Here is a 19,266-nt window from a genome sequence, read left to right on the forward strand (position 1 = left end):
AGGACCATCAAGAAGGAAGAGCATGAGTGGAGCATGGGATCTTAACTAGAGAAGCAGTTACACCAGAGATGGAGGCAGAGGTGATGGCATGGAGAGAGAGAGAGCAGCTGAGGATTCTAGCCCCAGGGAAAGAAAAAAGCTGTGTGCCTACGGGCAGGAGGCTGGCTTGCAAAATGTGCCATTTGGTTGTTTAAATGAATATATATTTTCTGTGTATTTGTGTACATCAAAAAGAAAGAGGGAATAGAAGTAAATACTGTTAACTGGTGGTGCGTGGAGGGGATTGTAATCATTGCAATGTAATCATTGTACAGTTGGTTGAGTGTAAAACTGATGATCTGCCCCTATCACTCAATTCACAATCTTTAAAAAACAGAATAGGAAGAGACAATTTAAATGATTCCAAAAAATTGAAGATAATGGAAACCTGTGGGGAGTACATCTGGTTGACCAGAGTTGTTTTATTTTTAAATCCTGGTACCAACTAATATAACTCAAACACTTAGATGTCTTCAATTTGCTGGGATAAAATGGAATACTGGCCCTTTGGTCCAAGAGAACAGGTCTTCAGATTTTGTGTTTGAACATGTGAATGAGGCATTTTAATAAAGAAGTCTTAAGGTTAAGGTTTCCCCCAATGTTCCTTTGATAAGACCTGTCATGCTCAGGAACCAGATGTAGCATGCTTCCAGTTAACATTAGAAGGAAATTGTGGTGGGTCAATTGGTGACCAGTTTAGTCCTCAGGATTTTGTACACTTACCAAGCTCTGAGCCTGAGATAAAACTCATAATCCAGTCTTTTCAAACAAGGACATGAAGCTATTTTGAAGTCTTAGCAGCTGGTAGTTACTGGAGTATTTTCAGAACGATTCTGTTTGGCTAGCATCGAATGACACCTCTCTAAGGGCATGCAGTTAAATGCCAGTGTTTTTCTTTGATGTGGGATTTAATGAGGGTTAAATCAAAGTAAAAGTTATATTTCAGAGAGTTGGAAAAAATGAGCAGTATGCAGAAAAAGGAAAAAAAGGAGGCAGTAAGATTCTTGGTTAGTAGCAGCCTTGAGATTCAGCTAAAGGAGAGGTTCATGCATATATAAAATTTCAACATTCATTATAGGGTCTCTTACCCCCAAAGTGAGAACACTGGTAGTGTAGTGGATTAGGAGCTGGGCTGCTAACTGCAAGGTCAATAGTTTGAATCCACCAGTCGCTCCATGGGAGAAAGACGAGGCTTTCTGCTCCCATAAAGATTTATGGTCTCTGAAACCCTCTACAGGGTCACTGTGAATTGGAACCGACGCAGTGGCCCACCACCACCACCACCACTCCCAGAGGAGAAATGCATTGCCTGCCTGCTGGTATGGTCTGCATGCTGCTTCCTACTGTATGGTTGCTTCTAATACTAGAAATGAGCTTTATGCAAGTAGCGATCTCAGAAGTCCCCAACCCTGTCTCCAAACAGCTCACATCAAACAGTTCTTGAAGGCCAGATCATGACACATCTGATGTTAGGAAGTAAAGATCAGGGACATTGCCATCTGAAGTGTTCACACCGAACTTCCTGTCAGGCGTTTCCCCTCCTCATAATATGTCTATTTGGAATTCCTTAGTTCTTACAGCTACAGGATCATAATTTACTTAAATTTTAGCCAGATTAGTTGCCACTGCAGGTTAGACTGCTGAAGAGGAACAAAGTATGTCTGGTACAAGTAGGGTCTCAATGAAAGTAATTGACTAGATTAAAAAAGGCATTTGCCAGTTTCCTTGGGAAGCCTCTTCTGTCAGGATCTTGCCTCCCGAACACACACTTTAGGTGTAGGCGTTCTGGTTGTGCCTATGTATGGGTCAGGATATGATATATTATCCTTGATTTTCCAGACTTAAAATTAAACCAAGCTACAGTTATCCCTGGTGTATAATTATCCCTGTTTGAAGAAGTGCATAAAAGAAGGTTATTCCCTAATTTTGCTGAAAATAAAATTGGCTTTTACAAAATTCTGTGACTGAGAGACAGAGTGTCTTAGAAGTAGCTCAGAGAAGAACTTTTAAGAAGGGTCTGTAATTAGAACTTGTGAAGAAAAGTTAATGGATCTTGGATGAATTAGCCTAAAGGAGACAAACTGGGTAACCTAATACTCTTCACATGGACTCCTTACACATAAAAAGCCTATGATGAAATGAGCACAAACAGTATCCACATAACCATACTGTATATTTGTCAATGTGTAGTTATGATTTGGAGTCCTGGTGTGACAGTGTGGATGAATGAGCTGGACTGCAAGGGCATTTGACCCTCAAGGCTGGCGGTTCAAGCTCACCAGCCACTCCTCAGAAATCCTATGCAGGGTCGCTATGGGTTGTAAACAACTCTATGGCACTTAACAAACAACAACAAATATAATTGATTAATAATGGACGATGGGGTAGCAACATGTTGAAGAAAGTGCACTAGATTAGGAGTCAAGAATGGAATGGTAGATACTTTCTAGCTCTGGAATAATTCGATTAATGTTCCAAGATTCAGCGTCCAGAATTCTAAACTGGGAGAGAGATAGAAACTTGGTCTGCTTGCTTCTTAGTGCCATTCAGAAGGCTAGGTGAAATAATGACTATTAAAGCTCTGGCAGCGTAGTGGCTACGAATCGGGCTGTGAACATTCAGGTCAGGAGTTCAAAACTACCAGCTGCTCCACGGGAGAAAGATGAGGCTTTCTGCTCCCGTAAAGATTTACAGCCTCGGAAACCCTGTACAGGGTGGCTATGAGTCAGAATCGACTCCACAGCAGCCCCGCCCCTCATCCTTCCTCAGCCTTTAACTGTAGAACATTCCTGCATCCAGATGACTTAGCTTCCGCCTATCTGAATGCAGGAGAATGAACCAGATCACCTGGTACTGCCATTCTACCCTAGGATCCTTAGCTGATTCCCTCAGGTCACTGAGCTAGAATAGAACAGGCAATGTGATGAAAAATATTTCCTTCTCTAATTTGTGGATTGTTTCCCCTCCAAATGGAATTGAACAAGACACACAGGGAAGAACACTGGGATTTGACCAGCACCTGTTCTTGGTTTGACTTTCCTTGGAAAAATGAGACCTCTTGTTTTTTGATGTAAGTTGACTCGTTTGGCCTAACTTCATGTTGCTTCTCTATTTGTTGATGGACATTGGAGATATTTATATCTCAGATTAAATTGTCCCCATGGAGGACAGTGTTTATTGAATTATGATCACATGAGGCATTGGGCAAATTTTCTCTTTCGGAGATGGTGGATCTGCCCCAAAAGTGCTCTTCTCCTTTGACCTATCCATAATGGGAACTATTTTCTTGGACATGAATGGGACAACCTTCCTCTCAGAAAGAGGAGAATCCAGGAAACATTATAGGAGAGGGACTAACAGCTGGAGAGTTTCAGGGAAAAAGCTAGCCAGATGTTACTACCACCCATTCTTTAGCACAACTATTTGTGTGACACCTACTTTCCTGGTTACCCTGGAGACCACAAGCTCCAAAACGGAAGTTGGAGGGGGAGAAGGGAAGCAGTGATATTTTGCCTTAATTTCCCACTGAGTGAGGGTCCTATAGCATCCGTAATACGTTTGAGACAGTCACTTGTCCTGTGACTAGTAGGCTACGTTCAGAGAAAACTTGTCTTGCTCTTGGTCAGAACAGGCAGCCTTTGGGAAGTGAGCTCATTTTAAGATGAAATCTCTCCATTTGAAATTCTACTCCCTGGTGTTCTGTCAGTTTGGGGTATTCTAGGTCATTTGAATATCTGAAGAAAGTTCTTGTGCCCTTTCTTTTCTCCCTTGACGTAAACCTCCCCATTTCCTTCAGTCATTCCTCAAAGAATATGTACTTTAGACCCAGAATGCCCTTTGCTTGGACACATTTTCTAAAAGTTTGTCATTTATTAGCCTAAAAGTTATAAAGTACCACCTTGCGTCTGGTTCCTAGAACAATCTCTCATACAAGGAGTTGAGACTTAAGTAGTAGGTCTTCTGATTGGATCATTCACTAAAATGGGAAACGGGGACCTTCATTGTGAATCTGGACAAACTTTTAGAAAATGTGTGTAGTAAAGATTTACAGCCTCGGGAACCCTGTACAGGGTCACTATGAGTCAGAACCGACTCCACGGCATATAACAACAAGACTTATATCTGTATGTGTGAGTCCTGGTATGGCGCTGTGAGTTAATGCGCCAGATTGAACTACAAGGTCGGTGGTTCAAGCTCACTTAGTCACTCCTTGGAAACCCTATACAGGGTCACTATGGGTCGGAACCAACTCGACGGCACTTAACAGCAACAACAACATGTGTGACAGTGATATTTACATTTTTTTTTTTTTTTTAAGTTTTTATTGTGAATTGAGTGAAAGTTTATGGGGCAAATCATCAGTTTTACATTCAACAAATCATATACTTTGTTTCATTAGTGACATTTACATTTATGTTGTGATTGTTAGTAAGTGCCATGAAGTCTTTTCTGACTCATAGTGAGGGTTTCGGAAGAACAGCTGGTGAGTTCGAACCGCCGACCTTGCAGTTCAAACCAGCCTTGAAGTCAAGTGCCTAACCTACAGTGCCATGCCAGGACTCTATTACATTTATTGTTGTTGTTTTTGTTAGGTGCCATTGAGTTGGTACTTATGCACAACAAAATGAAACACTGCCCGGTCCTGGGCCAACCTTACAATTCTTGCTATGCTTGAGCCCACTGATGCTGCCACTTGGCCAATCCATCTTGCTGGGGGTCTTTCTCTTTTTCTCTGACCCTCTACCTTACCAAACACGATATCCTTCTCCAGCAGCTGGTCCTTCCTGACAATATGTCCAAAGTATGAGAGACAAAGTTTGGCCATCCTGGCCTCCAAGGAGCACTCTGGCTGCACTTCTTCCAACATAGATCTGTTGGTTCTTTGGAAGCTCATGGCACTTTCAATATTCTCCTCCAACACCATAACTCAAATGCATCAGTTCTTCTACAGTCTTCCTTAGTCACTGTACAGCTTTCGCATTCATACGAGGTTACTGAAAATATCATGGCTTGGGCCAAGTGCACCTTAGTCCTCAAGCTGACATCTTTGCTCTTCAACACTTTAAAAAGGTCTTGTGCAGCAGATTTGCTGAATGCAATATGTTGTTTGATTTCTTGACTGCTGCTTCCGTGAGTGTAGATAGTTGATTCAAGAAGAATGAAGTCCTTGACAACGTCAATCTTTTCTCTTTTGATAAGAAAGTTGTTTATTGATCCAGTGGTGAGGATTACACTGAGATGCAATCCATACCAAAGGCTGTGTTCTTTGATCTTCATCAGTAAGTATTTTAAGTCCTCTTCACTTTCAGCAAGCAAGGTTGTATCATCTGCATATCGCAGGTTGCTAATAAGTCTTCCTCCAATCCTGATGCCATGTTTTTCTTCATATAACCCAGCTTCTCAGATTATTTGCTCAGCATACAGGTTGAATAAGTATGGTGAAAGAATACACCCCTGTTGCACGCCTTTCTTAACTTTAAACCATTCAGTGTTCCCATGTTCTTTTTGAAAAACTGCCTCTTGATTCTTGAACAGATTCCTCATGAGCACAATGCTCCAGAATACTCATACTTCACAATGTTGTCCATAGCTTGTCATGATCCACACAATCGAAAGCCTTCATGTAGTCAATAAAACATCAGCAATGATAGTCCTCATTCCATGGCCTCTTCTGAATCCTACTTGAACCTCTTGAAATTCTCTGTCGATGTATGCTTGCAGCTATTTCTGTATTACCTTTAGTAAAATTTTACTCATGTGGGATATCAAAGATATTGTCTGATGATTTCTGCATTCCGTTGGGTCACCTCTCTTTTGAATGGGCAGAAATACGGATCTTTTCCAATCAGTCGGCCAGATAGTTGTCTTCCAAATTTCTTGGCAGAGATGAGTGAGTGCCTCCAGTGCCGCCTCACTTTCTTGAAAGATTTCAATTTCTATTCCATCAATTCCTGGTGCCTTGTTCGTTGCCAATTTCTTCAATGCAGCTTGGACTTCTTCCTTCACTATCATTGGCTCTTGATCATATGCTACCTCTTGAAATGGTTGAACATCAAACTTTTCCTTTTAGTACAGTGACTCTGTATTCCTTAAAGACCGAAGACCAGAAGAGTTGTGGGATGACATCAAGAACATCATACAAGAAGAAAGCAAAAAGTCATTAAGGAGACAAGAAAGAAGGAAAAGATCAAAATGGATGTCAGAAGAGACACTGAAACTTGCTCTCCAGCATAGAGATGCTAAAGCAAATGGGAGAAATAAGGAGGTATAAAAGCTGAACAGAAAATGTCAAAGGTCAGCTCAAGAAGACAAAGTCAAATATTACAACAAAATGTGCAAAGATCTGGAATCAGACAACCAAAAGGGAAGAACACGCTCAGCATTTCTCAAGCTGAGAGAACTGAAGAAAAATTCAAGCCTTGACTTTCGGTATTGAAGGATTCTCTGGGCAAATAATTTACATTTATAGAAGACTTTATTTCACTCTTGGTCCAATCTGACTCTCACAGTAACTCCATTTGTCAGGTAGGGAAACTGAGGTTTAGATCATACTGATAAATGGTAGCACCTGGATTCAGATTTAGGCCTCTGACTCTAACTCTGTTGTACTTCCAATTTCATGGCAGTATCCCTTATTTAAGGAGCTCTGATGGCATTGTAGGATAAACATTTTCTGCTAACCACAAGGTTGGCAGTTCAAACCCACTAGTTGCTTCACAGAAGAAAGATGAGGCTTTCTGCTCCTGAAAAGATTTACAGTCTCAGAAACCCTATACAGGGCCACCATGAGTCAGAATTGAGTAGATGGCCATGGGATTGGATTCCTTGTTGAATTTCAATGGCTGCTGCTATAGCCTCTCAGAACCCCTATTAAAATTCTCTTTGTTCTTGTGCCTCTCCCACATTCTTAACAGTCATAACATGGCAAGGTCAGGCAGAGGTAGCATAACTATATATATATATATGTTGTTGTTGTTAAGTGCCGGTGAGTCGGTTCTGACCCATAGCGACCCTGTACAGGGTTTCCGAGGCTGTAAATCTTTATGGGAGCAGAAAGCCTCATCTTTCTCCTGTGGAGCAGCTGGTAGTTTCGAACTGCTGACCTTGCGGTTTGTAGCCCGATTCATAACCACTATGCTACCAGAGCACTCTGTCTCTCTCTATATATCTATCTATCTATACACATACACACACACACACACACACACACATATGTATATATATATACATTTGTTGTAGTTAAATGCTGTGGAGTCGGTTCTGACTCATAGCGACCCTGTACAGGGTTTCCGAGGCTGTAAATCTTTATGGGAGCAGAAAGCCTCATCTTTCTCCTGTGGAGCAGCTGGTAGTTTCGAACTGCTGACCTTGCGGTTTGTAGCCCGATTCATAACCACTATGCTACCAGAGCGCTCTGTCTCTCTATATATATCTATCTATCTATACACATACACACACACACACACATATGTATATATATATATACATTTGTTGTAGTTAAATGCTGTGGAGTCGGTTCTGACTCATAGCGACCCTGTACAGGGTTTCTGAGGCTGTAAATCTTTACAGGAGTAGAAAGCCTCATCTTTTTCCTGTGGAGCAGCTAGTAGCTTCGAACTGCTGACCTTGTGGTTCACAGCCTGATTCGTAACCATTACGCTACCAGAGCTCCATATATATATATATATCTGGTAGTAGAGTGGTTACATGTTGGGCTGTTAACTGAAAGGTCAGCAGTTCAAATCTACCAGTTGCTCCAAGGGAGAAATGTGAGGCTTCCTCCTCCTGTAAAGATTTCCAGCCTCGGAAACCCTGTACAGGGTCACTATGAGTCGGAACCGACTCCACGGCACACCACTACCATAGCACTGGGTTGCTAACCACATGGTTAGTGGTTCAAACGCACCAGTCCCTCCTTGGAAACCCTGTACAGGGTTGCTATGAGTTGGAACTGACTCAATGACACTTAACAACAACAAGAACAACAACATAGCCAGTGAGGGTCAGTTCAGTCACTGTTCAGGACAGGGGCCAAGGTCTGGTCAGGCTCAACATCACAGAAGAAATCCTGGAGGAAGGGGTGTAGAATGGGGGTAAATAGAGTTGAAGGCCTGCACCATTGGTTGGTGGGGAAACAATCTTATCAAATGATGCCACTCTTGGACTACCATCTCCTCATGCTTCATGCTTTTTAATCATAATCTTCACCAATGTCAGCACATTGTTTTAACATTCTGAGAACACTCCACTTCTGAAGTTCATGATTAGGGAGAGCCATTGTCTCCTCCTGCCTCAACCAGTTAGGTCTGAGTTGAGGAAAAGGAAGGCAATGGGCATTTATTATAGTCAGGAACTTTGATGATCTCCTTTACTTCTCTCCAAATGAGAGGTTTTTACAGAGGGGGAAATTGAGCTTCCTAGAATTACATAACTCGCTCAAGGACACACAGCCTGGAAGTGGCAGAGCAGAGACTGACGCTCAGGAATGTTTGGCCATTTCTCTCTTGCCAGCACTGGCAGGGCAGATGTTTCAGCTCTTAAATTCTTCTGTTCCAGAAACCCTAATGTATCACAATCCTGCAGAGAAGGCAGCCCCTCTGCCCAAAGCAGCTTTGCTGACTGGCAGCAGGAGCAGGATTGTTGTTGTTAAAGTGCTGTCGAGTTGGTTCTGACCCACAGTGACCCTGTATAGGGTTTCCAAGGAGCTACAATTGCCTACCTTGCAGTTCAAATAGCTTTGTATTAACCCACAGCGCCACACCAGTAGCAGGATTAGGAGATGTAAATCCATTTATAGTCCTCAGAAAATTAGATCTGGAATGAACATTTTAGAAATGGAAGGGACAATCAGACAGCGACCTTAAATTCTGTGGGCGAGGAAGCTGAGACCAAGAGAAGTTAAAGGTTTGCCCAGGCCACACAGCTAGTGGTGAAGCTACTTCAGATGAGGGCTAGGAATTCAGTACATCAGTTAAGACCACTGGGAAACGGAGAGAGAGGGTGGAGGAGAGAGAAGCAAAAAAAGTAAAAGCAATGTACATGTAGCCAGAAAACAAAAGACCAGTGTTTGAACCAAGACTGAACATACAGATCTCGGGTGGGCTAAAGACAGAGATTCACAAGTGACTCCCCAGATTTTGTCTTGTCCCCATCACACATACAGTTGGAAGCCAAATGCAAACCACCAAGGTTGCAGTGAAACAGCGAACAATTATAGTGCAAATATTTGCGGGCAGCAGTAGGGGTGCAGGCCACCTGCTCCAAGTTTACAGCTTTGTTAAACTTGGTAAACATGAAAAACGGAACGGGAACGCCCACAGTCGGTACAGCATCCCAGACCCCTCCTGGGAGGCCTTGGTCAGAGAACTGGGGTGGCCTTGCCCTTGACAAGGCCTGTCTCACCAAAGCCGACAGCTGCTTTCTGTTGGTAGGAATCAATGCTGTCTGCAGTCCACAGTAGACTGAGAAATAACAGGGAGTATCCCAGAATCACATAGTTCTGAGTTTGAAGGGCCCACAGAGCCCTCAGAATATACTTTCTCTTTTAATTGTTCAGATAAGAAACTGAGATCCAGAAAACTTATATAGACATGAGCAGAATGGACTCATGACCATGGTTCTTCCTCTAAACCTCACTAGGTTTGTAAAAGATAACAGGTAGCCACAGCATTGGAGATTGTTACAGATGGAAAGTTCTCCACTAGGAGTGTCTGTGGTTAACACAATGACTAGGGGGCACTGTGACATTCAGTGAGCAGGAGTCAGGATGCTAAACAGTTTGGAATATACCAGAGATTCCTGACTAATGATCTGTCCTGCTGAATACCGAGAGTGCCTCTGTTGTCTACCAATTAACTTGACGGTTGAGGAATCTAAGCCTACAGACAGAGGTTTGACCAAGTTCTCAAAGGCAGTGAAAGCAGTTCCCCAACTCTAGACCATTGTTTGTCCTACTCTGTCCTACTTGGTTCCTGAATGAATCAGTAGTAACCTTGGTGCCTTCTTCAAAGAAGTGACTTCAGCTCCCTGCCCCTGGGATCCTAACTCCTTTGCTCTGGAAGCAATTGCAGGGTCAGCACTTACTTGGACTTCAGGCCCTCCTGTCCATAGGGCTGCAGCAGATACTGGTGCACCAGCTTGTCCCTGAGAGTGCCGGCCAGTTTGATTTTCTTTCTTGATCGGTGCAGATTGATGATAAAAAGCGTAATGGACCCACGAACGTAATTATGGCTGAGATCCAGAGACATAGAAAGAAGAGAAAAGATGGAAACAACGTGGTCAGTTAGATGCTCTTAAATCATTTATAGATTGATTACATGAAATAGGACGACCCCAACAAAGGGCACTGATTTTATGGTTCTTGGCTAATGTAGGGCTGCAAAGACAGGAAAGCTTTGTTGTGGTTTCTTGCAAAGAAGAGACCCACTTCCCACTACACTCTTTGTATTTATTTAAATGTAGTGAAAAGATTTTAGAAAACAAAACTAACATGCTGACTGGGGGAAAAAAAACAAAGGAAAAATATAGGGAAACAAGTAAAGGAAAATCCCCATAACTCTAGTATCTTGACAACTAGTTAGTAATAACATTTGGGTAAACATTCTTCCAGTAACTTTTAATTTATGAATTCAACAAATATTTATGGAGTACTTTGACACATACATGCCTTTTACTCAGTTTTTACATAGTTGGGATCACACTGTTCACACAGCTTTCTTCATTTAATGAACATCTTTAACATGTTTCCATGCTATTATATACTCTTCTACTTGTAGAAGAATGCTACATTCTTCAAATAGAAATGCAACATAATTTATTTAACTAATCCCCTATTTTTGCAGACTTATATTGTTTTCAATGTTTTACCATTGTAAATTATGTGCTGAAGGGCTTCATTGTACTTTTGGTACATCGGAATGTTTTTGATGGATAAAGGCTTAGAGGTTGGAATCATTAGGTCGAAGAGAATACATATTATATGATACCTCACCACACTTTCTGATTCTTTCTCAGTGGTGTCCATTCTTGTGGAAGATGTTTATAATTATGCTCAGCTGAACCCCAAAGTGATCACACACGGGAATGTGGATGGACATGTTAAAAACTGTAAGAAGAAGCTTTAAGAGCCAATGCATGTTTGCCTTGTCTCTATTCCTTCTGACAGAAGACTGACAATGTTGTTGATAGAGACTGTTCTATTGGTCTGGGTCCTAGAGTAAGAATAATCAGAACAAGCTACAAGTAGTGAGAATGAGAAACACGTTTTCTTATTAAAAGGCATGAGGCTTTTGGAGTTCTTTCTTAGCATAATTTTTTGATAAATTGATAGTTATTCCCCAGAAAATTTGTACCAGTTCTCCCCATCAAGTATACATGCAAGCCCCCTACATAGTAAACTTTTAAATTTTTAAAATATCTTTGTCAACTTAACTTGAGAGGCAGAAATGGGATTTCAGTGTTGTATTAAATTTGTGTTTTTAAATTCACACTGAGGTTCCGCATTATTTCCTTTTGTCTGTCATTTTTATTTCTACTTTCATGAACTGCCTGTTCATGTCCTTTGCCCATTTTTCTATTGATTTGAAAAAAAGGATTTCTTTATTAAACTTAGCAATCCTTTGTCTGCATGTACATTGCAAAAATTGTGCCTCCTTTTCTTTGATCTTTCCAGTTTGTTCGCATTGTATCCTGATGTATGAAAGTTCAACTTTTTGTAGGTAGTTAAATTTATTGATTTTCTTTTTGATTTCTGCTTCTGATATTTCACTCACTCTAAGATTATGAAACTATTCATCATTTTGCAATCCTTTTACCAGTACAGGATGTTCAGAAGCCTGGGAGAACTGTATGCCAACATATTAGAGCCTTTCAGCATGTATCAACAAAACTATAATGATTTCCTTCTCTCTTGTAGGAAAGAAGACTTTGTTTCTAAGGGGTCCCTTAGGGCCCCATCTGGATGGGTTAATGAGAGGAAACAGAAAAAAAATGGGCTGACTCCGCCTTCAAAGGAGGAGTTCAGAGAAAGTCTAAGGCAACTTTGCCCAGAGGAAAACAAAACAGCACCCTCTGCCTTCGGGTCTCTCCTCTCTGCGTCTAAAGGTGCTAATTAAGAGTTGAGTGACCAAGGGCAGGCCCATATAATAAATTGGGATTTCCGAGACTCATCCCTGATGATTTAGAATCGATAGATTTGGGGTATGGCCTGGATACGTGTATTTAAAAATTTAGGGGGTAGATTATTTGACAGATAAATTAGATTTAGGAACCAGCTTGCCTAAAACAATGAGAGCTCCCAAGTATATCCTGCTGGCTGTGCATGAGATATATATATATATATATTTTTTTTTTTTTTACTTATGTAGGAGGACACATTACTGTGCAGAAGAAATTTTGACTTAGCTGACTCAGTCTCTTTTTCAGAGCCTCTCTTTGATCTCTTGCAGCTTTATCAACAAATGAGTTAGATCAGAAGAGAAGGACATGTCATCACAGCCCTGAAGAAAGGTGTTGATTGTTTATCATTACTAAAGCACACTGACTCTGGTCCATTGGTAGGTTTTAAGATTAGCTTAGCTACAGGGTCAGTATGAGTTGGAACTGACTCAGTGGCACTTAACAACAGTATATGAAAAGGAGGAAGGCTCTCATTAATGATAGGGACTCTGTGCTTCACTGTTGTCGTTGTTAAGTGCCTTGGAGTTGGTTTCCAAAGAGCAGCTGGTGAGCTTGAACCACTGACCCTGTGGTTCAAACCAACTTTGCAGTCCAGTGCTCAGCCCACAGTGCCACACCAGGATTCCGTCTGGGCTTCATCGTGTGAGTAAAAGTAAACACGAGTGGGTTTCTATTTTGCCAGACTGCTGTCAACCCTTCTGCTAACATCAACAACCCTCTCAACGTCCAGCAATGGAGGACGGGAACGCCATGTGCCTTCAGTTGCAGGTTTCTTCACTATGGACCTGGAGCAGAATGAGTCCTTGGAGACCGCAGAGAAGGGTGGGATGTGGGGAAGTGGTGGGTGGGTAGGAGACCTGAAGTCACAGCATTACTTGGGAGAAAGGTGACTTTTCAGTAGTGATCTAATTTTCGTTTATACAGTCCCCTGAGAAAGACAACTCATTACCAAAAGCCAGTTCCTACCTCAATACCAGTTTCTACCTCAGAGTATCCTCAGGTAGGAACTGGTATTGAAGGCTGCCCACGTAAACCTCTCCCTTCGTGGCTTTGAGTGTAGCACCAACCTGAAAGTACTGCGCTAAGAGTTGAGACCTCCTGATAAATGTACATTCTCTACCCATAGAAAAAAGAATCTTAGAGGGATATTTGCTCCCTAAGAACTTGGGCTGTGAAGGCTTGGCATGCAGGAAAATTCTGGTCTTCTATCCAGTCCATTTGGCCTCTAGCTTATTAGTGAATGTACCTTTCTGGGAAGAAGCTGTTGGCATAGAACACCTATCTGTCTTGCTCTATGTCTCATTTGTAGCGAGACTTTTTTCCCCAGCAGCACGGATGTGCTCATATATGTATCTGGAACACATCTTTGCTGGCTGTTCTTTTCCTGTCTGACATCTTTTCTGTGTTGCCATGGGAGGAGGAGGAGAAAGTGAGTCAGGGAAACAGTCTGGAATTGGAATATCCTGGATGTAATAAGGGAAGTCCTACAACGAGGTGCATCTTGACTTCCAGATTGAAAACATTCACTAGTCTAGAAATGTCTCTGGTGAAGCTGCAAGACTGAGATGCAGAAGGGAGGATGCTATGTTGTAGTTATTAGCCATTCCCAGTGAAAGTCAATGTGCTTGAACACTGGGTTGGTCCATTGTCTCCAAATCTAATTCCAACTTTTTGGGTTCGGTAAGAGTCAGGTTATGTTTTGCCAAACATTTTTCCCCCTTAATTTCAAAGCCCCTGTGTATTATAAAGGAAATTTAATACACATGTTTCTGATTCATTTACACTTAACTCATCAAAATATTGTTTTGTAAGAGCCATTTGATGTCCAAGATGCCTCAGGAACCTTTTTTTTAATGCGTCTTTAAAAAAAAAAAAAAACTTCTTCTGAAAAACAGGAAGTCTTGTTTTGCCAATAATAAACGAACTTGAACCCTGAAAAACTCTATTTCATTTCAACATTCACCAGGTTCCAATTGGTTCTGAATTTGGCTATGAGTTTCGGCTCCCCCCAGAAACATACATTGTCTCAAAAGAATGGTTGTGAAAAGATATCCCAGCCCAAACTTTTTTGTGTTCTGATTAGGAAGATCTTGGGTGACAATTTTTAATTTGCTAACTCTAGAACAGAAAGCAGAAAAGCACCTGTTGGTATGGATATGAATATACACAATTTTCAGAAATGACCCACAATGCAAGAGATGGCCCCGAGAAGCAGTGAGTATTCAAGTAGAGGTTGCAGGACTGTCTGCCAGGGAGATTGTAGAAGGGATTCCCATGCTGACCAGGACTCTAGGCCAAGTTATATTTAAGGTTCTTTCCAAATGTAATTTTTTTTTACATCATTAATGCTAGGAGTGACATTATAGAACCTTTGGAATTCAGTAAGATAATATAAATGTAACTATCTGGGACAATGACTGCCAAAAGCAAGTCTTCAGTATACACCAGAAAACAGGAGTTGTTAAAATAGACACTTTCTCTGGTCTTTGCGTTTCACTAGTTATGTTTTCTCCTCCAAACCCTGTTTCGACCAAGGACATCGATTTCCCAAGAGTTGGTGTAAGTTGAATGGTGTGAAGCCAACATGCCCACTCTGTCCAAGTCTACTACCTTGGCCTCGTAGGCCACGAATAAGATTAATGAGTCAATAGTGCTACTTTGTGATGGTTGTGGAGGATGAGGGACACGGACAGGACATCTGACTTCCTAGAGAGAAGATGAGATTTTTCCATCCTTCTACCTGCCTGGCAGCACCTGTCACCAGTTAACTCATCATGGACTCTGTTTTTGGATCTAACAGGAATGAAAACTTCTCCCTTATTACTATCATTAGAACCAGGTGTCCCATGGATTAACAAAGTCTTTTCTTTCTTGATTTTTTAACGGGCAGAAAGAAGGTGGCATTGACAGAACAGACACTGTTTTCCCTAAGAAGTTCTCAAGCGACCTTCTGGAGCAAGCCGAGGGGAGCTGGTGATGCAGAGAGGGAACTCAAGAATACTGGTAAATGAGTAACTTGCTTGCAATCTGAAGCTAGTGAAAAACACAACTTGTAAGCACTTCACCACCTCCATCTGGCTGATGTTGTGAAATCAACGAGGACGAGAGCTACTACTATGAATCAGCAATAGCATCTTGATGTCCTATTTCTGCATTCATTCATTCATCAAACATTGACAGAGACCTTCTTCCTATCTTAGACACCAAGAACATGAAAATGGAGGTAACACTGGCTCTGAGTTCCCGATATACTCAGAATATTTGTGACAACTTCCCAGGAGAATGTTAAAGAGCATCAGGGGGAAAATTAGAATGAGACTCTGTTGAGAAGTTCTCAGGAAGGCCACCAAGTCCTGTGAGGCTGCTGGCTCCTGACATTTTCCCCTGGGCTCTCAGACCAGTAATCCAAAGGCGGTTGTGCTTTCCAACTGGGACAGAAGGTGCCAAGAGGACTGGTTCTCTCTGAGACTAGAATCTACTTTTTGAGTGTGATACTGTAGGATAAGCACTGGGCTGCTAACCACAAGGTTCATGGTTCAAACCCACCAGTCATTCCTTAGAAACGCTCTATGGGGTTGACCATGAGTTAGAACCGACTCCATGGCACTTAACAACAACAACACCCTTGAGGTTGGGCAGAGACAAGGAATACAATGTTTCCTTGTGTGGTGATCCGATAACTTCGGGCCAAGACCACAAAGCAGTGACTCCTGTCAGTTATTGGGCTGAGCTTCCTGTGGAGCAAAGGGCATGTTGAAAACCTTTTGGCCTCTACCCAAACCAGTGACCCTTCATCCACAATAGGCACTTGTATATACAGACAAGACAACGGGCCCGGGCCCCCGCTCTGCTCAAAGTGATTCTTTGAAAAATCTTATCAGGATAAATGAATTGGCTTGGCTCCTCTCTCATAGAGGAAGGGGAAGGCACGTCTGCTGTAACCTGACCACTGTGGGCTCTTTGAATGTCCACCCCTCCTTGATCAGCCCTGATAGGCCAGGAGTGGGGTGGGGGGTGGGGGGTGGGGACGGGCATGAAGGCCACGCTGGAGGGTCTTGCTTGCCCTTTCCTCCCCATGAGATTTTCTCTGCAGTGAGATAAAGAATTCTCTTTGCCTGGGCTGCCTCTTCTGCCCCCTCCCCCCAGGAAGTGAGACAAGAAAGCCATATTTGGTCTAATGGGTTTTACTTTAGACCCAGTTTTAAATTTTTACCTTCTGGTCCTCATGTTTTAAACATTTTATCTGTCAAACTGTATGTGTTTATGAAAATTAATTTTCCGGTTTGTCTTAAAGAAAAGCATTACAATTAGTGCTTCAGGTAAGGAGACATCATTACCACGCTGGATTATAAGTGTGGTTATAATTTTTAAATTTAGGCTTATAAATTCTAAGGCCAAATAAAGGAAACCCAGATTCTGTTTATTGTCTTAAATCTTAAAAGAGCTGAAAAGATTCTTGAAATACTGAAAATGGTTCTAAAGCTGGCCTGATGATCTTTGAGCCCCTCCTTATTCTGGGAGGTCAGCTTGACATGCACTGGTCTGGGTTGAGGTTTCTGTGGACTAGCTCTTCATCCCCCACATGTAAGTCTTATTGCCTCAGTCGCCACTGGTGCACGTGAGTAGAGTTTATAGCGCTCGCCTTGGTTCAGGCTTGTTAAGTGCAATCAAGTTGGTTCCCACTCATAGCGACCATGTATAAGGTTTCCTAGGAGTGGCTGGTGGATTTGAATCACTGATCTTTCAGTTAGCAGTCCAGTGCTTATTCTACAGCACCACACCAGGACTCTGGTTCAGGCTTGTTGTTAAGTGCCGTTCCTGATTCATAAAGACACAGTATGGGGTTTCTGAGGAGCAGCTTGTGGGTTTGAACCACCCACCTTGCAGGAAACTTATTCTACAGAGTCACACCAGTACTCTGGTTCATGCTTGTTGTTGTTGTTAAGTGTCACTGAGTCATTTCCAACTCATGGAGACCCTGTTTCTGAGGAGTGGCTGGTGGGTTTGAACTGCTGATCTTGCAGTTAGCAGTCTAGTGTTTATCCTTACGTGCCACACCAGGACTCTGGTTCAGGCTTGTTGTTAAGTGCCATACAGTCGTTTCTGATTCATAGCGACCCTGTATAGGGTTTCTGATGAGCGACTGTTGGGTTTGAATCACTAACCTTGCAAAAAAAAACAGTCCAGTGCTTACCCTAAAGTACCACACCAGGACTCAGGTTTACGCATACGGAAAAGCCTCAGGGGTATTACATCAAAGAGAAAATTCACAACAAAATTTGTTGAATGAATAAGTAAGCAAAGCTTTTGTGAAGTATGACAAGGTTTGCTTTGAGAAAAGTCTATGTGCCAGAGATTGTCTGAAACCCTGCAAACAGCAGGTATAGTTAGTCCATAGGCAGTTTTCAGCTCTGGAAGATGAGCAATGAGCAGTACATCTGTCCCAGATAGCACGGATTCTGAAAGGGGCCCCAAGCCCTGGGAGTGGTGGTCCCGTGCCCTTTGTGAAAACTCACTTATGGGGGTTTGTGCAGTGAGCATAAATCCTTAGTTTATCCCGGATCACTCGACCTGGTCGTGGCTTCCGCTGGAGCCCCGCCACGTGCACAGCCAAGACTTTGGGGCCAATCAGACGCTTGTAAAGGAGAGAGAGCCAGTAGTCCTGAGGAGAACAGAGAGGCAGAGTCAGCGAGAGTGCATACTCAGGTGTTCTGAGTAAACTCAACAGACAGGCACAAGCCAGAAAACACCTTATCGGCAGCAGTGAATCATGAACAATGAGACCCTAACCCTGCAAGGATGCTTACCCCAGCTGTGGGTAGATAACAGAGCTGGCACTGTCTGACTCATTGGGGAAATGTAAAATGGAACAGACCTAGGGTAGTATGTGCAGAAATGAACACAAAATTTTCACATAGTGAAATAGCAACCAGTTTGGGCCTTAAATTTTAGAACTTCATTTTCCTCCAGCTTTACTTTGCATACTGGTTTATGATTTCTGTTTAATTGGGAATGGGAATTCAATACGAGCATTCAAAACATCCTTTAGTTACAGTGATTCCCTGTCTTTCAGAGTAAAACTGAGTAGAACCATTGAAAAGCTTATGAGGCACAGTTCTAGGACTGATCGTAAGTCGGACTCCTTACTAACTTTATCATTTTCCAAAGAGTTTACTAGCTATTGTAGCCCTGTATCATAAATAGCCTGACCACTGACCACCAAGCTCATCTTTATCACATACTGCCATATCACACCACAACTTTGATGCTATGTATCTCATTATTTATTGGTAGGAGTCCTGGTGTGGTGCTGTGGGTTAATGTACTGGACTGCAAAGTCGGTTTGAACAGTAAGGTTGGTGGTTCACAGTCACCAGCCGCTCCTCGGAAACCCTACACAGAGTTGCTATGGTTGAAACTGACTCAATGGCATACAACAACGACAACATATATTGGTAAGAAATAGTACGCAAACCAAACCCACTGATGTCAAGCCAAGTTTGACTCCTAGGGATGCGACAGGACTTAGGAGAACTGGCCCATGGGCTTTTCAAGGCTGTCATTCTTGCAGGGGAGCCCTGGTGTTGTGCTGTAGGATATGTATTGGACTGCTAACTACAAGGTTGGTGGTTCAAACCCAGCAACTTCTCCTTGGAAGCGCTGCACAGGGCTACTATGACTTGGAACTGAAGTAATGGTCCTTAACAATCACAATCTTCACTGAAGCAGACTGCCACATCCTTCTCCTGAGGAGTGGCTTGTAGGTTTGAACCACTGACTTTCTGGTTAGCAGACGAGCATGTAACTACTATGCTCCTGGAGACCCTTAAAAAAATACTGTATCACTCACTACAGAATTGTGTTTCTGAATTTCTTATTCTTTCACTGAACTCACTTTCTCTCTTTATCAGTTTTGTATCATTTTAATTATAATAATTTAGATTTTAATATCTAGAAGTCAAAGTCTATTTCATTATAATTTTTCCTTCTTTGCTCAAATCAGTCTTACCCATCTATTTTTTCAAATAAACTTTGGAACCATTTTCTCAT

General features: G+C 42.2%; 1 protein-coding gene across 3 annotated transcripts in view; it reads right to left on the reverse strand.

Annotated features, from left to right (window-relative positions):
• HPSE2 (heparanase 2) overlaps positions 1 to 19,266 on the reverse strand; it is an 869,616-nt gene that overhangs the window by 36,771 nt on the left and 813,579 nt on the right. For all 3 annotated transcript variants that reach the window (XM_006831233.1, XM_006831232.1, XM_006831231.1), the window contains 2 exons: positions 17,733 to 17,878; positions 10,123 to 10,269 (listed from right to left, as the gene is read on the reverse strand). In XM_006831233.1, coding sequence (XP_006831296.1) covers positions 10,123 to 10,269; positions 17,733 to 17,878 — 293 coding nt within the window. The remainder of the gene's footprint in view (positions 1 to 10,122; positions 10,270 to 17,732; positions 17,879 to 19,266) is intronic.

The sequence above is a fragment of the Chrysochloris asiatica genome, unplaced genomic scaffold (genome assembly GCF_000296735.1).
Source record: "Chrysochloris asiatica unplaced genomic scaffold, ChrAsi1.0 scaffold00003, whole genome shotgun sequence".
In the NCBI taxonomy this organism is placed as follows: Eukaryota; Metazoa; Chordata; class Mammalia; order Afrosoricida; family Chrysochloridae; genus Chrysochloris; species Chrysochloris asiatica.